General features: G+C 40.7%; 5 protein-coding genes across 6 annotated transcripts; 4 read left to right on the forward strand and 1 right to left on the reverse strand.

The window, feature by feature from the left end:
- The first annotated feature begins 504 nt into the window (after positions 1-504).
- Positions 505-2,080, forward strand: LOC137946476 (BURP domain protein RD22-like). Its single transcript, XM_068792788.1, has 3 exons — positions 505-607; positions 696-807; positions 895-2,080. The coding sequence occupies exons 1-3, from the start codon at positions 569-571 to the stop codon at positions 1,968-1,970; spliced, it is 1,227 nt and encodes a 408-aa protein (XP_068648889.1). The 5' UTR covers positions 505-568; the 3' UTR covers positions 1,971-2,080.
- A 1,415-nt stretch (positions 2,081-3,495) lies between these two features.
- LOC137946931 (heat stress transcription factor C-1-like) lies at positions 3,496-4,912 on the forward strand. The gene is made up of 3 exons (XM_068793212.1): positions 3,496-3,554; positions 3,723-4,117; positions 4,204-4,912. The coding sequence occupies exons 2-3, from the start codon at positions 3,899-3,901 to the stop codon at positions 4,885-4,887; spliced, it is 903 nt and encodes a 300-aa protein (XP_068649313.1). The 5' UTR covers positions 3,496-3,554; positions 3,723-3,898; the 3' UTR covers positions 4,888-4,912.
- Positions 4,913-6,281: 1,369 nt separating this feature from the next.
- On the forward strand, positions 6,282-9,786 carry LOC137945795 (small ribosomal subunit protein uS5x-like). Its single transcript, XM_068791824.1, has 2 exons — positions 6,282-7,046; positions 9,462-9,786. Exons 1-2 carry the CDS (start codon positions 6,393-6,395, stop codon positions 9,621-9,623), a joined length of 816 nt encoding a protein of 271 aa, XP_068647925.1. The 5' UTR covers positions 6,282-6,392; the 3' UTR covers positions 9,624-9,786.
- A 657-nt stretch (positions 9,787-10,443) lies between these two features.
- LOC137945990 (phosphatidylcholine:diacylglycerol cholinephosphotransferase 1-like) lies at positions 10,444-11,927 on the forward strand. Its single transcript, XM_068792120.1, has 3 exons — positions 10,444-10,863; positions 10,992-11,129; positions 11,253-11,927. The coding sequence occupies exons 1-3, from the start codon at positions 10,525-10,527 to the stop codon at positions 11,586-11,588; spliced, it is 813 nt and encodes a 270-aa protein (XP_068648221.1). The 5' UTR covers positions 10,444-10,524; the 3' UTR covers positions 11,589-11,927.
- Positions 11,928-12,303: 376 nt separating this feature from the next.
- Positions 12,304-17,387, reverse strand: LOC137946170 (protein POST-ILLUMINATION CHLOROPHYLL FLUORESCENCE INCREASE, chloroplastic-like). 2 transcript variants are annotated; one of them, XM_068792380.1, is made up of 8 exons: positions 16,536-17,387; positions 15,422-15,536; positions 14,411-14,495; positions 14,250-14,325; positions 14,047-14,160; positions 13,633-13,745; positions 12,693-12,803; positions 12,304-12,588 (listed from the first exon to the last, which is right to left on the reverse strand). In XM_068792380.1, exons 1-8 carry the CDS (start codon positions 16,627-16,629, stop codon positions 12,469-12,471), a joined length of 828 nt encoding a protein of 275 aa, XP_068648481.1. In that variant the 5' UTR covers positions 16,630-17,387; the 3' UTR covers positions 12,304-12,468. The 2 variants fall into 2 exon arrangements, with proteins under 2 accessions (XP_068648481.1, XP_068648482.1); XM_068792381.1 differs by having other exon boundaries at positions 15,422-15,574.
- Positions 17,388-19,011: the final 1,624 nt, after the last annotated feature.

Here is a 19,011-nt window from a genome sequence, read left to right on the forward strand (position 1 = left end):
TGGATACTTGTCTATTCTGCTTCTTTCAAGTGTTTATGGTGAGGCAAATAGGAAACAACTCCTAAAAACTTGCTTATCGAGGGACCTAACTACTTTGCATTTGCATTCATCATGTAAACGATGGACGGATGAATGTCATCCCATCAATTCGTGGGAGAACCGGAACAACAGAATCACATTCAACAGCTGCCACCGATAGAAAATCCAACGAAGAGTTGCGACAGGAAGCCGGGTAGTTGCCACCCAATTAAAGATCCTCCGCAGAGAAGCCGGAATTTGATGAGTCCATCCACCGCTGAAGCTCTGCCACCTTCCACCGTACCTTTTTAATTACTGTAATATTTTCTTTGAACTGAATGGCGATCTATTATGACGGAACTCCACCTGTTTGGTCGGCGACCCCCGCATTTAAGTCTTTAAGGAGATAGCAGTTAGCCAATTAATCCGGTACTTCTTCTGGATGGCAGTGCCCAGTCCCTTTAAGAAGAAAGAGGTCTATATATCTGGGTGTGCGTTTTTAATCTTCAGTCTTCACTACAAGCTTTGTCGATCTCTGCAACTCGGTGCAATGGATACTTGTCTGTTTTGCTTCTTTCAAGTGTTTCTGGTAAAGCCTAATTGATTCTCTTTTGGATATATTAAAAGGCATGATATAACAAGATTTCTGCTTTGCCTGCTTTGTGGTCTTGTTGCAGCTTGTTTCTGCGGCGGTGACAACCCATGCGAGCTTGCCTGCGCAAGTTTACTGGCAAAGCAAGCTGCCCAACACTCCGATGCCCAGTGCAATTCGAGATCTCTTACGATCAGGCGGGTTTCTCATCTTTCCTCCTCTTTCTTTTCTGGTTGATTAGCCAGCTGAAATCTTATGTTGTTGATTTTTTGTGTTATTTGCAGATGTGGGAGAGGAGAAGGCGGGCACTTCGGTTCAGGTACGCAAAGGCGGGGTAAATGTAGACGCTGGCAAGGGAAAGGGAGGACAGACCACCGTCGGAGTGGGTAAGGGTGGAGTAGACGTCGCCGCCGGTAAAGGAAAGCCCGGCAACACTGACGTTGACGTGGGTCACGGCGGTGTCCATGTAAACGCCGGAAAGGGTAAGCCCGGTGGCACCGCCGTGGACGTCGGCCACAAAGGCGGCGTCAACGTCAATGCCGGCCACGGGAAGACTCACGTCGGAGTGGGGAAAGGAGGAGTCGGCGTGGTGACTGGTCACAAGGGGCATCCGGTCATCGTCCATGTTGCTCCCGGCAAGAACCCGTTCGTCTACAAGTATGCCGCCACCGCTGACCAGCTTCACGATAACCCCAACTTGGCATACTTCTTCCTAGAAAAGGACCTGCATGCCGGCGCCAAGATGACTCTCCGCTTCTCCAAATCCGATTCGGTCGGTTCAACCTTCCTCCCGAGAACCGTCGCCGACTCCATCCCCTTCTCCTCCAGCAAACTTCCCGAAATCCTCCACAAGTTCTCCATCGAATCCGAGTCAGTGGAAGCAGAGACGATGAAGAACACGTTGGAGAGCTGCGAAGAGCCTGCGGCCGAGGGAGAGAGCAAGTACTGCGCGACTTCTCTGGAGTCCATGGTAGACTTCGCCGAATCCAAACTAGGAAAGAACACCAAACCCCTGACCACGACTGTCACCGGGAAGGAAACGGAAAGCAGCGACGAAGTTTACAGCATCTCGACGGGGATCCGAGAGATGTCGAGCTCAAAATCGATCACCTGCCACAACGAGGCTTACGCTTACGCAGTATACTTGTGCCATGAGACCCACAACACGAAAGCATACATGGTGCCGATGGTTGGGAAGGAGGGGAGGAAGGTGGAAGCGGTGGCGGTGTGCCACAAGGATACCTCGGCCTGGAATCCTAAGCACTTGGCATTCCAGGTGCTGAAGGTGAAGCCCGGTTCAGTGCCTGTCTGCCACTTTCTTCCACAGGATCATATCGTCTGGGTCCCTGAGGCTCATTAGAGACTGTCGATGGTGGGATACGGCTCATCCATTTCATTTCAACTTGTTTTAGAGTTTATATGCATTACTGCGTCCTGCATGAGTAGCTAAATTAACATTACATTAATAAATCTTATGTTTTAGTAAAAATAAAATAAAATCTTGTCTCTCAATTTTTGTTTCAGTGAATGCAACAGCAAATTGGAATCCAATTGCACCTGATAGTATCCATATCCATGATCAAAGGATTGGAATCCATTCAATTTTAGCAATCAATGTCATTCTTATTTAATAAGCATTGACTTACCAGACATTACACCAATTGCAAGTTAATTGTCTTCGAAGAGGACACTATGGTTATGCTTTTAAAAACCCCATTACTCCAGAGTACTTTCACTAATGAAAATAACATAAAACCTGTTCTTTAGAAAAAGAGTAAAAGTGAAATCACTCCCTAGGCTAGTGGATTTATTTTCACTCTCTTGTTATGCATTATTCTGTCCTCTCACTCTTGTATAGGGATGTAATATTTTATTTTATATATTTAATTAAATAAAAAATAATATTTTATTTTATATATTTAATTAAATAAAAAATAATATTTTATTTTTAATTTATTTATTAATCAAACAAGTTGAAATTTATCTTAGTTTATTAAAAAATAGTTAAATAAAATTATTTTATTAAAAAATAGTTAAATAAAATTATTTTATTAAAAAATATCAATTCATGATTTTTATATTATATTTAATTTCTAATTTAAAAGTGAGAATTTAGATATTACAAAAGTAACAATTTGATTATGAATTTAGATATTATAAAAGTAAGTATTTTTTTATTATTTTATTTTTAAATATTTAATTAAATAAAAATAAGTGCGACAATGGGAGAGGTCGAGGCAGACGGAAGTGAGAACGCACTGTCCGGGTTGTTCAGCTTGGGAGTGCGTGACAGAGAGTGAATTACGGATGGAGTGATAAAAGAAGCGAAAAAATATTCACAGGATGATAAATACAATGTGAGTTTATCTTATAGCTAGAGGGATTATGATAATCATTTATCACATACTAATACACAAGAATTACTTTCCACTATACTTTCCTTTACACACACTAACACAAAAAATAATTCACTTTCAAAGTGCACTAACCCCCACTTTCTTTGTACTTAAATAAAGTTTGTTTAATACCTCCATTAACGAGGAGGATAAACTGCTCCGCATAGAGCAGACAATTCTTTTAGAAAACCCAGGGAACGGTAAAACCTCCATTAACGAAGTAGACTTTCGTGTATCTGGAGCCAACGGAAAGTCCCCTAGTGATGTCAATGCGGAAGACGAGGGAAAACCAGTACGGAAGAGAGCCCACCACCAAAATCCAAGTTACTATTTGTGGTGGATTCTGTTCAATGATGGGCGTTGGGTTCGTTCATACTTGATACACTGAGCGAAATATCTAATTCAGGGCAAAAACAGTAGGGCCAGCGTGAGATGGAATATAATAAATATCAGGAGCGACTCTCTCCTGCTTTTGCCCTGTCTATCTTGTCTTTGCCCTCTGGATTCCCCAACACACGAACATGTTACTCCTTACTGGGCAGTAAAAGGTTGGTCAGGCTTCCCTGCAACTCTCTATTGGTCGTTTTTGCTGTGGTTTTAGTCCAAAGTAATGCGCCTAGAATTATTATCTGGGTTTCTCTAACGCCCTGCAGCTGTTATATTGAGAAAAAAGATTACTTGGTTTTGCTTTATTATGATCTATGGAGTTTTGACAGGTGGAAGTCTCCGTTATATAATTTGTTCTGGTTTAAAGGAAAAACGATAGTGGAAATTGGTTGACATGAGAGCTGAGGAAGCATTCTACTTTCTGCGGAATTGGGTTTTGTTGGAGAGAGAAGAAGGCCGAGCTTCCTCGGAAAAAGCGAGTTTCGGATAAGATTTGGAGAAATTCATGGTGTTTCCAATGGAAAGCGGCAGCAATCTGGTTGCCCCTTTTGTGTGGAAGACGTTCCAGATGGTGAACGATCCTGCCAACGACTCTCTCATCTCGTGGAGCGCAGGAAACAACAGTTTCGTAGTGTTCGACCCTTCAGATTTCTCCCAGCTTCTCCTGCCAATCCATTTCAAGCACAACAACTTCTCCAGCTTCGTCCGTCAGCTCAACACCTACGTGAGTACCAACTGTTTGCTCAAATTTCCGTTCCACACTCTTTCCATTTCACGTCGTTTTAAATTTTTAATCATCTCTCACACCAGGGATTCCGCAAGGTAGATCCTGACAAATGGGAATTCGCTCACGAGTCGTTCCTCAGAGGGCAGAAGCACCTGCTGAAAAACATATTCCGCCGGAAGACCCACCACAATCGAGCTACTTCCATGGTGGTGGCGAAGCAAGAGGGAGAGGACGACCTAGTGGAGAAGGTAATCGTGGCGGAGCTGGCCCGGCTGAAGCAAGAGCAGAGAGTCCTGGAAGCGGAGATGGAAGTCATCAACCGGCGTCTACAAGTGACGGAGCGAAGGCCGCAGCAGGTGATGACCTTCCTGATGAAGGTAGTGGAGGACCCAGACCTCCTGTCTCGGATGATGGTGGAGCACGGCGACAAGAAGGGGCGGTTGATGGTCCCGGAACCAACCGAAGTCGAGGAAAATCACATGTCTTGGCTCTCCGACGTGGTCTCCATTGCAGACCAGTTCAGTTATGGAAGCAGCAGTACCAGTACAAGTAGTGGCGGTGGAACTGTAGCCGATCCTGTTCACCCATTTGACTCTCATCTTCCTCACACATCAAATCCCACCCCACTTCACTTGGATTCACTCTCCCTGGCCGCCACCGCCCAGTATAGTATCACCCATCATCCCATGGTCGTCTTCCCCGAGTGGGGAGGTTTAGAATCAAACTTGCCATCTTATCCGTGTTCCTTCCCAGGAGACACTTTCTAGTTTGTAGCTCCTCCTCAAAATTTCATTTCAGTAGCAAAATAATCCATGTATAGTGAAATACAAAACAGTTACGTTCACTCTTTCTCTGCCCATTGCATAATCTCCATTATTTAGCTGTAATTGTTAAAACTGTACATTCAGAACCAGTTATTGTAAGTCGTGAAACAGAGAGAAGATGATAAATTAGTGGAATGGAAGGGCGAGGAGGGAAGAGAACCGACAAGGGAAAAAGGCGACGGGCGAGGCGAATGAGAAGAAGATAACGAATCCAGGAATGAGGAACCTTGCTAGATACCAAAACGCGATCCCATTTGACAAAGATTAGAGCCTCCCATTAGATTAAATTTTCAAATCAAATCACTTCTTATTCTTTAAATCTTCTCACTCAATCAACCCTTTCAGTCCGGATAAGCCAACTTGGGTTGGCTGCCTACCCGAATTCGCTACCGTGTCTCGTTCCATCTTCTGACACTTGTCCAGCGACAACTGTGTCTACTGGGAAGGGACCCACCTAACGAGTACAAGAACAAAAAACGATTAAAAGGCCACAACTTGGAATTTCGTTCTTGTCTTTTGTACTCATGTTGACGAATACAAAATAATTTAACCTAGGTTAAATAATAATAATGAAAGGCCCTAATTTTATTTCATTAAGACATGAATTATTAGATAAGTCACATCTCCCTCCATCAATATCCCATGCATTCCCACTTACTAGTACTTCGAATTTGAGTTTAGCCTCGAACCTAAAATTATAATCGAGTTTGAATCCAAAAATTTTGATCGAGTTTGAGCCCACGCTCTAGTTCTAACCTATGTTTAAAAATTAAAAAAAAAATTATAAGAAGAATATTACACTGTAAGGTATCGTCGAGGAATCGAAGACTTTGCAATGAAGTATATTAATGCATAATAACTAGTTTAATAGACCTAAAAGAAAGAATAAATATTTCCATCAATAATATTTATTTTATTAGCAAACAATAACGTTAGATGTTGAGGGACCTAAAAGAGTTAAACGATCGATTGTCTTTGAGGTTTGAAGTAAATAAGAGTAACTATTAACTAACTAAAGAAGGAATTGACGAGAATAATTAGAGTAAATAGTATTTTTATATAAAAAAAAAAGTCTGAGCTAACAAACCAAACATAGCTTGTTATACTTAATAAGACTTATTTCAAGTTTGAGTTCAAACAGAGAACCGAACTCGAACGGTTTGGCTGGGTGCCACCCCCTACCTACCACAAAGGTTTTGCAAAATTTGTAAATGCTCCCGCCGATGGACTTGGGTTTGGCACTTGTGGGCCATTCTTATAAAAAAAATTGAAATCCAATTTGAGTTTACATTTACGTGAAAATCCAACTAGCAGCGTCAATCCAGGATCCGGTTCACTGCTGGTGCATGCAGAAGTATAGACGGCTAGGGTTTGCTAATCATCTCCTCGCCTTCGCTCACTTTACTAGCCTCTTCTATTACTGCAGATTCTGAAACTTAACACCAGCCATGGCGGAGCGAGGGGGTGACCGTGGCGGTTTCGGCCGCGGTGGACGTGGTGATCGTGGCCGCGGAGACCGTCGTGGTGGTCGGCGCGGGGGAGGCCGCAGGGACGAAGAAGAGAAGTGGGTCCCTGTAACCAAGCTTGGCCGTCTTGTCAAAGAAGGCAAAATCCTGTCCCTCGAGCAGATCTATCTCCATTCTCTCCCCGTGAAGGAGCATCAGATTGTGGAAACCTTACTGGGCCCTAAGCTCAAGGACGAGGTTATGAAAATTATGCCCGTTCAGAAACAGACCCGCGCCGGTCAACGCACACGCTTCAAGGCCTTTGTTGTCGTTGGAGATGGCGATGGCCACGTTGGCCTGGGTGTTAAATGCAGTAAGGAGGTTGCTACGGCCATTCGTGGCGCTATTATTCTTGCTAAGCTTTCAGTAATCCCCGTGAGGAGAGGTTACTGGGGAAACAAGATCGGTAAACCCCACACAGTGCCTTGCAGAGTTACTGGGAAGTGTGGGTCTGTCTTGGTCAGGATGGTTCCGGCGCCCCGTGGTTCTGGAATCGTTGCTGCTAGAGTTCCTAAGAAGGTGTTGCAGTTTGCGGGTATCGAAGATGTGTTTACCTCCTCCAGGGGATCTACCAAGACGCTTGGAAATTTCGTCAAGGTTTACTATTAAACTTGTTCTGGTTCTTTTGTCTCGCTTTTATTTAATCCCTTTTCAATGCTGGCAGTTTTGTTTGATTTTTTTTTTGAATTGGGTTTGCGTCTGTTTTTAAACTTTGCTGTGCTGATCACTTATTACGTTTCCTACCGGTTCGAGGGTTTTCGTTTATCTGGACTATATCATTCCTCTTTTTCATGTTATGATTTCATAAAGAGTTTGAATGGTACCGCAATGTGTGAGCTTGCGGTTTCTGATTTTGGGCGGGGGACCTAGGGGTTAAGCATGTTTGGAGTTACATGACTGGAGTATATTTACTGAATTCTGTTGCTGTAATACAACTTTCGAGCATAGATATTCCCAGAATATAGACTTAAATAGTTTGTATGATATCTGCAATTACATATGGAACTTCAGGTGGTTGCTATTTTTGTCGAAGAAATAATGATAAGGGGACTTCTGTGTTGTTCACTGGAAGCATGTTAATAATATATTTAATTATTTAAAAGTGTTAAAGATTCATATTATCTGACAAAATTAAAGGGGGACACCAGACAGGTTACAATTTTAACTTGAGATACATACAAATGAAAATAAAGGATATTTTAGGCATTTTTCACAACAAGAATGAAAAATTAGGTCTGAGATGTTTTTTTTTTTTTTTTTTTTAATTTGTACACTTGGAGGGACTAATTGGAATTCATAGCTTTCTGGAAAAAACTTGTGCCAAATATTCAAGCAAACAGTAATTCCGGTTAAGAGGTTGTGATTAGGTGGCTTTAGAATGTGTTTTGCCCTTGTTTTTGTTTTTTGTGGATCTGGTGTTTAAATCTATGTTAATATGATTCTCTCCGGATTTTCCTGTATACTGTTCATAATTGCTGTTTGATTTACTCTGTTTTCATACTGCTGTATCTCATAACTTTTTTTGGGTGCCTTATTTGAAAAACAGGGATCTAACCTTTAGTATTGTTACTGAACTCTTTGTGTTTAAGCAGTGAAAGTTGCATTTTATTATATTGCCATCGTGTTAATTAAAAAAAAAGATCGTATTACTGCCTTGAGAAGAGAAGGTACTGTAGTATCCGACTCTGGACAATTTTTTTAGCACAAACATTGGCCATTGCACCAGAGGCATTGTTAGTTTCTACCATGTTAAACAAGTGTGACAGGTCTAAAAATTGTGGCAGTAATCTTTCACTGACAATCTTGTATAAACCCTGGATTTCTGACCTGGTGAATTGACCAATGACTCGGTCAGGTTGACCATAGTTTTGAGTGGTTGAGTCAGGTTATGAGCTCGAGCTTGCCCCTTCTATTTTGGTTGAGTCCCATGCAACTCACCCTGAGTCTAGCCATGGACTCAGGATTACCTGAACTTACTCGGATGACCTGACCTGGATCTTGAAGAACCCTGATCAGGTCGGAATCCTGGGTTGGAAGACGCTGGTACTGACAAGTAGCAAGTAGCATGGTATTTAGAAGTCTTGTTTAAATCAGGTTCATGTCCTTGTTTTAACAATAATTTTAGAACAAGTTATCATGTAGTTTAGCTGTTTATTGGCTGATGCTGTTTTCCCTGCTTGGATGGATCACTTGTTTTTGGGGAAATGCGATTCTCACGAGTCCAAGAATCAAAATGGATTAGGGTTCCAAGTTTGCCCAGTTGAACTTGGGGGTGGGCACGGGTTGGATTAAACTGGGAACTTGGCACCACTCCTGATTTTTTAGGAGATGGGGTTTTCTCCTCACTCTGTGGTGCAGGGATGGGGCTAAGCAGGGAAAGAACATGACCCATGTATTTTACAAATCATATACATGTTTAACAAGACAAAAAGGAATAGTTTTATTGGTGAATGTCAATTTAAATGATATACATGAATTGTTACGTCCAAGGTTTTATATAATTTATTAACTTTCATCTAGCCTTGTGAACCTAACCTAAAACTTGTCCCTACAAGAACCCTTCATGAGGTGGGGTTGGTGTTGGTTCTTCAAACTTGTGATGGGTTTCCACGGAGACAGGTTTCAGGTCATGTTCACAGGGTGGGGAAGGGTTTTCAAAAATCTGACCCACACCCAACCTTGAAGAACCTGCTCTTCTAACTTCTACACCGACTCTAAATGTATGCCTTAGAATGTCTGCTGCTGAAGATAGTCATTTGGCATCTCCCATCAACATGATTTAGTAGTGCTTCTTGAGTATCAGAATTTAAACTCAAGAGTATTTATCAGTGGTTTATTTTCTTTTTCTTTTTCAAATCGAAAGTCTTCATAGGTATGATCTTGTCGAATGCAAATGATATTTTTAATCTTTTGTTCTACTAATGTTTCCTGAAAACGTGTTGTTGCAACTTTTGCTGCTGATATTTCTTTTTAATAGACGTTGACATTATAATTTGTGTATTCTGTTTGTAGGCCACATTCGACTGTCTTTTGAAGACCTACGGGTTCCTTACACCAGACTTTTGGAGAGAAACTCGTTTCTCTAGATCCCCATTACAGGAGTACACTGATTTCTTATCTAAGCCCACAAAGTCTGCCATCATTATCGAGGACATTGAGAAACTAGACGCCTAGGTTCATTATTTTTTTATTAATTATTCAAAGTAGTACAAATATGTTTTTGAGGATTGAGAGGTTTCTTCCAGATAAGACTCCATAAACCGTCTCTCTGGTGAGTTTGTTAACATGTTATAGATGCCTGAATTATCTCCTATAAAAGAGTTTTGTTCTGCTTCAACGAGTTCTTCTGTTTTTAGAGCTGTTCACAATCAGAAAGTTTCTGCATCAATGTTTTTCCTTCTACAGGAGGGTGTTCTTAGAAATCTTGAAGCTTGACAAAGTTGCTTACTCCACGTTTCTATAAATTGGCTTTGTTACTTTTGTAGAAGACTTCTCGGGGAGGGGGAGTACTTTAGGTGTGGTTTTTTAGTCATAAATGGGAGGGGATGAGTTGGGTGTGGCTTTTACTTGTCTGGAAGGACACTTCAATTGGAGAGAGCCGGTAACGGCGAGGTTGACGATGATGATGAGAGTTCCCTGCTTCCAAAGTTTCTAAATAGTGGGTTCATTAAAAATTGAAGTACACCGGGGGGGGGCCCTTCCGATGCAACTCACCTTGTCACGATAACCTCGACTTTAATGGGCATGAAGAATTGGTTGCGTATTATTTATAGCGATTTAAATTGAATAGCCTGAAATTATTCGTCTCCTCATATATTGAAGTAAATTAATTGTAAAATAACAAGAGTAATCCTTGAAATTTCTTGAGCATTTCAAGAGTAATCTGTAAGGCTGAGATTTGAATCAAGAAATGCGAATAAAAGAATTGCAAGACTAAATTTGTGAATGGTATGAACTGTAAACATTTTTTTCTTCGGATTTGCGCTTTGATAACATCGCCCGCTTTCCTCTCTCTTGTCTTTATAAAACACGTCGCCTTTCCTGCTCACGCGCATTGCCCCTCTTTCCCTTGGCCATGGCCGCCGCAAACCAGGCCAGCCTCCGTAATCCCAAACCTCGAGAGTTGGTCAAGGCCCAGGCGAAGGAAGACGACGAGAAACGCAGAATGACGGCTCTGGAGAAGCCCTCATTCATGGCGTGGACCATGGAGGACGTGGCGGATCTCGCACGGTACCACCCCATTCCCTGCGTCTTCGCCGTGTTCTTGCTCTTCTTCATGGGCGTGGAGTACACCCTCAGCATGGTTCCGGCTTCCTCCCCTCCATACGATCTGGGATTTCACCTCACCCTCCCGCTCCACCGCCTCCTGGCTCTTCGTCCCGCCCTCAATACCGCCCTCGCTGCCCTCAATACGGTACCAGATCTATCCGACACTTTCTTTGCTCTGTGTTGATTTCCCCGTACGGAAATGGAATTGAATAGATGTTAACTGCTCAGGTGTTTTCCCCATATACTTGATGGACAATGTATCAAACGTTTCAGGTGTTCGTGGGCATGCAGACGACTTACATCTTGTGGACATGGTTGGTGGAGGGAAGGCCAAGGGCTACCACATCCGCCCTTTTCATGTTTACGTGCAGAGGAATATTGGGTTGCTCTACTCAGCTTCCATTGCCGCAGGTGACCGCATTTCTCCTCTTTTCCGGATCAATTATCGATATTCATCGTTCGTTTGCCTTTTTTTTTTTTTTTTTTTAAATGTCGAAGAATAGGTTACTAAAGACAAAAGCGTGATTCTTGCAGGGATTTCTGGGTTCCGGACTGGACTTCCCGGTGGGAAACGTGTCCTTCTTTCTCTTCTTCTCCGGTCACGTAGCCGGTTCGGTGATCGCATCACTGGACATGCGCCGAATGAACAGACGAGAGATGGCGTGGTTGTTCGACGCATTGAACGCATTACAAGGAGTGAGGCTGCTGGCCACGAGGGGCCATTACACAATCGATTTGGCCGTGGGAGTGGGTGCCGGCTACTTGTTCGATTCCCTCGCCGGAAAGTACGAAGACTGCAAACGGAAGTCTTCCTCTCAGACACTACACCCGCTCGAGGCCAAAGAGCAACAGGGGATGTCCAGATACTGATGAAGAAACGCGTACGCTGTCGAGGGTCAAAAGAAGACAAGGAAAAAGACCAAAGGCAGTGCGTCTTTTTTCTTGCGCTCCTACTTGAATCTTCTGTTACATGTGGGGGTTTTATCTGCTCTGTTTTCCATTGATTTCATGTAAGCCACACAACCCACATCATATAGAGAAGTTGTGGCCTTAGTTTGCCACAGATTGGCTAAGCTCCAGTGAAATGGGATTCTCTTGGATCAAGTCAAACAACTGGGGAGAAAAGAGTGCTTCTAAATTGCTATTAAATAATGGTATCCGGAGGCTCTGTACTCACTGGGTGGGAGAGGATTTCCGATTTCTGATTTAATGGTCCCTGACCATTGGCAGCTTGCATGACGCCAAACCCCATCTCTGAAGTCAGTGAAACGTGAGAGAGTATATTTCTGTCTCCCCCACGACAAAATAACTGCGACTTATGGTGCACTTCAAAAGGAAAAGTTGGACAATTTCATGTTGCAGAATGACAGCATCATCAAATAGCGAAGGACAATCTAGTTCTTGCAGTGTGACAGCTAACCTTCCTTCGTGATGGTCGCTGTATTCTCAATTTGCTGCCCGGATAATGGGTGATGCCAATCATCAGTTCCATCGCATTTTACATTCAGTGTCTGTTCCAGCAGTAAACAGGGCCCTCAGGCATTTGAAGAGATGAGACAAAATCTAACTGCATGTGAAGCGGATACCAAGTGCCCAATATGACAAACTTGAGATAGACGTTTAACAAATCATTAAAAGCAAGCTCTTTTAACCATTTGATCACTTATTCTAACTAATACAAACATCGTTCAGCGTCTTTACAACATGCCCAGAGAGCTGTAAGTGGGCAGGAAAGTTACTTGACGGGCGATCAATCCTCAGAATCTGATTCAAGTGGACAAGATCCGTCATCCACATTCGCAAGTGGGTTGAACAATGGGGAGCTTGCATCAGTGCAGCCGACCACCAGGTCCAAATTGCAGCGGTCCCCCTACATAAGAAATAAAAAAGGTCAAGACGTTAAAACCAAGTCACAATTACTGAATCTGTGTTCCAAATTTCCAATTGCAGGCATGAATGAAGGCTGTCACATACCCCTTCAACCGACAAATTGCCAATCATAGCACACCGTGTGATAACAATGTTTGAATCAGGAAAGATTGCTTGTTCACATGCTCCCTCTTTACTCAATTCTTCTGTTAGGCCCTGCACTTGACACAGATTTTTAAATCCATTTACCTGATTCTTCCTATCCCATTTTCTATTTCACAATATTGATTTCTAGGACCAACACATAAATACAAAAAATTTCAAGAGAATGAGATAAATGAGGAACACTAACTCTTGGGAGAACGGAGAGAAGAAACCAAAAGAGAGAAAGAAGAGAAAAAAAAATAGAGGTGTAAGGATGAATTTGAGCCAAAAGGAAAAGGCTTAAATGCTCTACCCCATGCCTTGAGGCTGTATTATTAGTTGTGGAAAGGTGTTTATAATTACTACAATGCCCTTAGGGCTACGTGATTCAAAAGAAAAAAGACATAAGAGGACTTATACCAGCTTACATAATTACAATTTTATGTCATTTCTCTAGATGTTCTTCTTCTTTACTAGCCATTCCACCCTTACACATGTGAGTGTCTTTTAACATTCCCCCTCAATCTGGTTTTTATAACTCCATTTTCCATATGATATTGGTCAATAAACTTGTGTGCTTGAAAATAAATTTTAATCTTATATGGCTTGAAAGAAATTTTGACTGCCTTGTATTATTCATCTTGTTCTTATTCACATTTGCTTGTAGTTATATCTTGTTTTAAAAATTGTCACAAAAGCTTGCCACCAAAAGACCACAAGAAATAATACATAAAAACATCTATCAAAATCATTTGAGAACTTATATTATGAGTGCAAATAATGGACCATCCCAACCAAAAAGTAAGGGAAAATACATACAATACATGTAGGTGTTGTAAAAAGACCATATGTTTGAAAATGTGAAACACATAGGGAGTGTTTTTAGAGTCCAAAGGGTTACCTTATTGAAGAAGTCAATTGGCTTGTTGCGCCAATTCTTTGGAACCTGAAACTGCAGCTTGTATGGACCATCCCAATCAACTCCATTTGTAAATGAAAAAATCATGTTCACAGCTGTCACATCAAGCATGAAACACAAAGTAGACAATGAGTAGAACCCTCAGTAATGAGAAAACCTTTTCTTTGAAATGACATCTGATTTCAAGCATCTTGTTCTCTTAATGAAAAAAATTAGTGGTGCACAAGGATGCATATAAAGCTTCATCAGATGGGATATCAGCACATCCCCTAACACTAAATCCACAGCCACTCAATTATGTCATATAAGAAGTACTATCAAATGTTGTAGGGATTCTGGGAAGCCGGTGCAATGGAGAATGACTATAAATATATCAGGTATGAGCAGACTACGAACCATGCTTAGGAACACATATCTTGATAGTGAAATAAGGAGGGTCAGCCTTTCCCCGAACTTTTCTGGTCATAACCATTGGCCGACCGCCACACATGATGGGCTGATTAAAACCGCCTGCAAACATAGAGTCCAGTAAAGATTAAAGGTTGACCATCAACCATAACAACAGATGGGTTGTGAATTTGGAATAACAAATGCAATACCATTAAATGCAATTCCAAATTCCTCATTTGGGACTAACTTATTCGAGGGGTTGTAAAAGAGTGTCACATTGCCTCCCTGCCAAAGGTTGAAGTAGATTCTCAATGGAAGTCAAACCAAGAAATACGGAGCATCTTAGAATCAGCTGCAATGCCCTACATACAGATGACGGAGGAAGACCGTTGCTGGTATTCCAGTATACAGGAGCCAATCCAAGTTCAAACTCAGTCCACTTGGGAAGAGTATACCTGGATAGCAATTAAAATGTCAATCTCAGTACTTAGAACCAGTCATGCTGATTAGGGTTGGTCTAACAGTTGCAATATTCACCACCTAGTTCACAATAGGCTACGAAGAGTAAGGTGAGTGAAGAGATTACAGCATAGACAAACCATCATAGTTGAAGTAAACTTCTATAAGAATGCAGGCATCTTTATTCATAAAGCAGTTAGTCATCCAGGAGTACCATGGGGGTGGCTGGTTTACACTGACGGCATGAGAAATTGTCAGTGGATTCAGATGCCAAAAGAATGAAGCTATTACTTTTATTTCAAGTAGGGAACAGGGTATGCATGAGTCCTCAATGCACAAATTAATTACCCACTCTAGTGGTTAGACAGCACTTAAAGATTCATGGCTAAGTTTATCAACGGAAGGAGATACAAGTAGCAAAAATAACAAGCAGTTTTTAATTTCAATTTGTAATCAATGACCAGAGGAAGTAACTTAATAATCATGCTAGGAGTCCTAGTTCATGGTTTAAACCAAATTAGGGTCCTAGAAGGGCTTCAACTGGAGAAATTGGAGAATAACAATTCCTAAAAAGACTTTTAACTTAATAAAATAAAATAAAAAATCATTTAGAACAAAGATAAAAGAAGCATAAAAACCACCTAGTGTAAGTCGCATTGACATTTGTGGCTTTGTGCTTGAAGAGTGACTCCAGATTAAAAACATTTAGTGTATGCTTACCTTAACGTTAAGAGGATATATTGGACAACATGCAGAATAGCATTACTACCATGAACCAAAATATTATTATTTCAGCACATATGACATGTATCAAAGTAAAACATGGCCTGAAGAAAAATGATTTTACTTCAATTTCTTTAGGCCAATCAATTTTTTTTGTGTACTGGTGGGGTCCATATATTCAGAACTAGCAAAAACATACTCTTTAACTTCCTCCACTACAGTCGTAGCTACAGCCCTTATTTTTCCGGTCCTTCGAACAATCTGCCTCTTTGTTGGTTGATATTTCAGCAGGTGAGTTCCCACAAAATCAGCTGCTACATTTTGAAGCTTTCCAGTAAGTACAACTGCATCACTGGGAGGAATGTCTAACACATGAACAGTGGGACTAATAGGAGTCAAAACTTGTTGTGTGCAGATGAAAGGACCAAACCGAGATAAAACTCAATGAAATAGTGCAAAAAGACTATCAAAGACATCTCTCCATAAACAGAAAGTGAACAATATATCCGTACCGGAGCCTGAAAATTCAGAATTAAGCTAGTAGAAATAAACAAGAATAAATTGAATAAACCTCCTCCCTAAACAATCATTTTTCTCTCACTGTTGGTGAAGTTCTTGGACATCATCATTTTAAGATCCTTCATCCTTTCTAACCCAAACAATATTAATTATAAGTGCAAAAGCAAAAACAATAAATACTCCAAAACGTGTTTTCAGCCTGAAAACCAAAAGGGCCTTGACCTGGAAATTAGAAAGAAATAAAATCGCCCCACCATGAACCCCTTATCCTTCAATTTCAAATGTTAAAAAGATTTTGAAAATTTGTTTCACACAGACTGGATCATAGTCAAAAGGTATTGAAATGTTCAATGAACGTGCCTTCTTTAACAGCTACTCTGGTTTCAGTTTTAGTTTAGCTTCCTCAATTGTGAAATTCCGAATATAAATCCTCATTGTTGCAGCATTTAAAAGGAGTTGCATGTTCTTTAAATAAAGAAAGGCAATAAGTAACACAACTTATAAGAAGAAATTATTGTGAAAACTGGACATCACAAGTGAGACGGAAGCAACTATGTGGCCAATCCACAATGGGTAAAATTCAGATGCCGTGAGTTGGTTGCGACAACTTAAAACATTCATGTAATTATACACAGGACTCTTCGACTATTTCCAATTCTCACCTGAAAACACTGGAACCTCTAACGGAGAAACAGAGGTCCACCAAAAGACACGAATTTAAAGACAAATCCTACGAAACTGCACAGTGACAGCAAAAAAACAGTCAACTAAAGTCGTGAAGGTGAGTTGCATACCAGACAGACGAGAGCAAGAGTAGCATTTAGCAGAAGGCAATGAACGTGACTGCGACAGAGAGGAAAGGAAGGTAGCTGAAGTTGAGGCCGCCATGTGTAAAACGAACTCGGGTCTTTTGATATTTCAGTCAGGAGCTAAACTAAAGATCTCCTGCGGAGTGCGGACCCTTTTAAGATCAAACTACTCTGAACGTGTCAGTCTTTCTGCTCACGTTTTTGTGTGGAGGAGAAGTAAGGACGCAAGAAAATCGCCTCCTCATCCACCTCGCTAGAAACGGACAAAACACAAGTCTCCAAAAGATCTAGAGAACGGGAGTGGTGGTGGCTTGAATGAGAAGTAAAACCAATATCAGTAGAATACAGCTTATCTCGATTGGATATCCATCGAAACAGACCCACAAAATTAATTACGAAAAACATGGCAATGCATCCACCCCTACTGCTCGGTCAATCTGAAAGACATAGCCCTTGCTGAGGCAGTGGCAGTGCCTAAAACCATTAAGAATCAATCTCTATTCGCTCCATTCACGTTCAACTGGCCGGCGCTGTGGACAGCTGTAACTCTGTATGACATAACGGGCTTGTTCGGAATTACATTCTCGTTCCATCGGAATCATTAAGCTTCCGAAATGGCTTGAGTACCTGTTCGTTTATTCCGGAGTTGAAGTACTACAGGTGACCAGCGATCTGCATAAAAAAAAAAAAAACTTTTTTGTGGCTCTTTCTCAGTGTTCTCTCTCTCTTTACATGTCGTCTGCAGGGGAATCCATTGGATTAGGTTAGTACTCATAGGTTCCACCATTAGTACTGCGATTCAGAGAGAGAGAACCGCACAGCGCTGTCGAAGGTTTCTGGTTTAGTCGCATGAGCTGGCTCATCCATACCGATTCTCCACAGAGTGAGAACGCTTCCTCTCTCTGCAAATAAAGAAAGGACCAAAAGATCTGCAATCGGTGTTTGGTTTGAATTAGTAAATAAAGAAAGTAGAACATCCAAGAAAAACAGACAGTGAATTTGTAGTAGATAGTCTGGTCTAGTTTTTATGTAAAAGAAGAAAGAAAATGTTTTTCTATTGACATCTATAATATGACATCGTTTCATATAATCTCACTTCAGGATCATATTTAAACTAGTCCCACTAAGTGCATTTTAAAATTATGTGAATTGTCTAAAAATTATGTATAAAATATTATAGTATATAAAAAATTCAAATAAAGTTCACTTTTCTTAAGTGGAAATGTTATTGAGTCTCAAGAAATAGAGGAAAAAATCCCTTGAGGCGAAGGGGAGCATCTTCCAAAAACACAACTATGTTAGCATCAACAACAAACAAATAACAAAAACAACACCAAGCAATTAAGTAGCTTTGGAAACGATGATACTGCTTAGGATGATGACCTCTTTACAAGTCAGACCGTTGGGTAGAAATAAACTTACATGCACACATTTAAATAACTAAATTGATCTGCACAACCAAAAAATGAGAACTGAGCCAAGAATTATTTTGATGAGTAAACATCAAAATAATCTGCAATGATCATGTGTCTGTAATACCACTACTTGAATGCAACTTATCACAAACACGAGACAACAAAACTAGGGTATAGAACCTTTAGTTATTTGCTCATTAAAAAACATTAAAGCCTTCAAAAATTCATTTAAAAAACCATTACTGTCAAATAATCAAGAAGACTAGAGAAGTGCCACATAGAAGTGTGTATTGATTAGCTCAACAGAAAAGCAGAATTCTTAACTATATAACAAAGTAACAAAAGAAATGATATACCTTGTCAACTGAACCAACCATTTACTCTCAATTATATCAGTATGACCAGAAATATCAAGATCCCTTTTTTTTAGCATAAGAAATATCAAGATCTCATCTAGACATATATCACTACCACTATCAACACAGACAAACATAAAAGACAATTATGCATCCAATGCAATTGTATATGCAATGATTTAATTTCCTCGACATAAAATTTGCAACTAAATGAGCTTCATGGTACTGCAGGACGACTTTCCAGATCTCTCAAAAGATACCAACGGTCACACATGTGGAAAAAATGGACACAGAGAAGAGAAATATATAGAAATGATCACTCAGATGGTGAGTCATTGATAGATTAGGTCCCATCCAAAGGTATCAATCAGACAGTTTCTCAGCCTCAAAAATATAAATTCCTTAATAAAATAACAGGTGTTATTTGCACATAAATACCTAAAAATATCATATTGGCACAGATCCCAAAGACAGTAACTACTTGTACAGCAAAAAAATTACACCTGCATCCGCCATCTATTTCTGCTAGTTAAGTTAGATAAGCATACTCCTGCAAAAAAGCTATGATGTCTTTCTCCTAACATAGACATGTCAAGCCACGTTTCAATTGGAAGCCATACATCTGAATTGGGAGATCCCAACAAGTCTCACAGCTATGTAGCAGAAATTTGAGAAATAGTTGTAGCATAA

This window comes from Aristolochia californica, unplaced genomic scaffold (genome assembly GCF_029961685.1).
Source record: "Aristolochia californica isolate CCGP_79_NKW_82.1479 unplaced genomic scaffold, dmAriCali1.0.hap1 SCAF_12, whole genome shotgun sequence".
Lineage (NCBI taxonomy): Eukaryota > Viridiplantae > Streptophyta > Magnoliopsida > Piperales > Aristolochiaceae > Aristolochia > Aristolochia californica.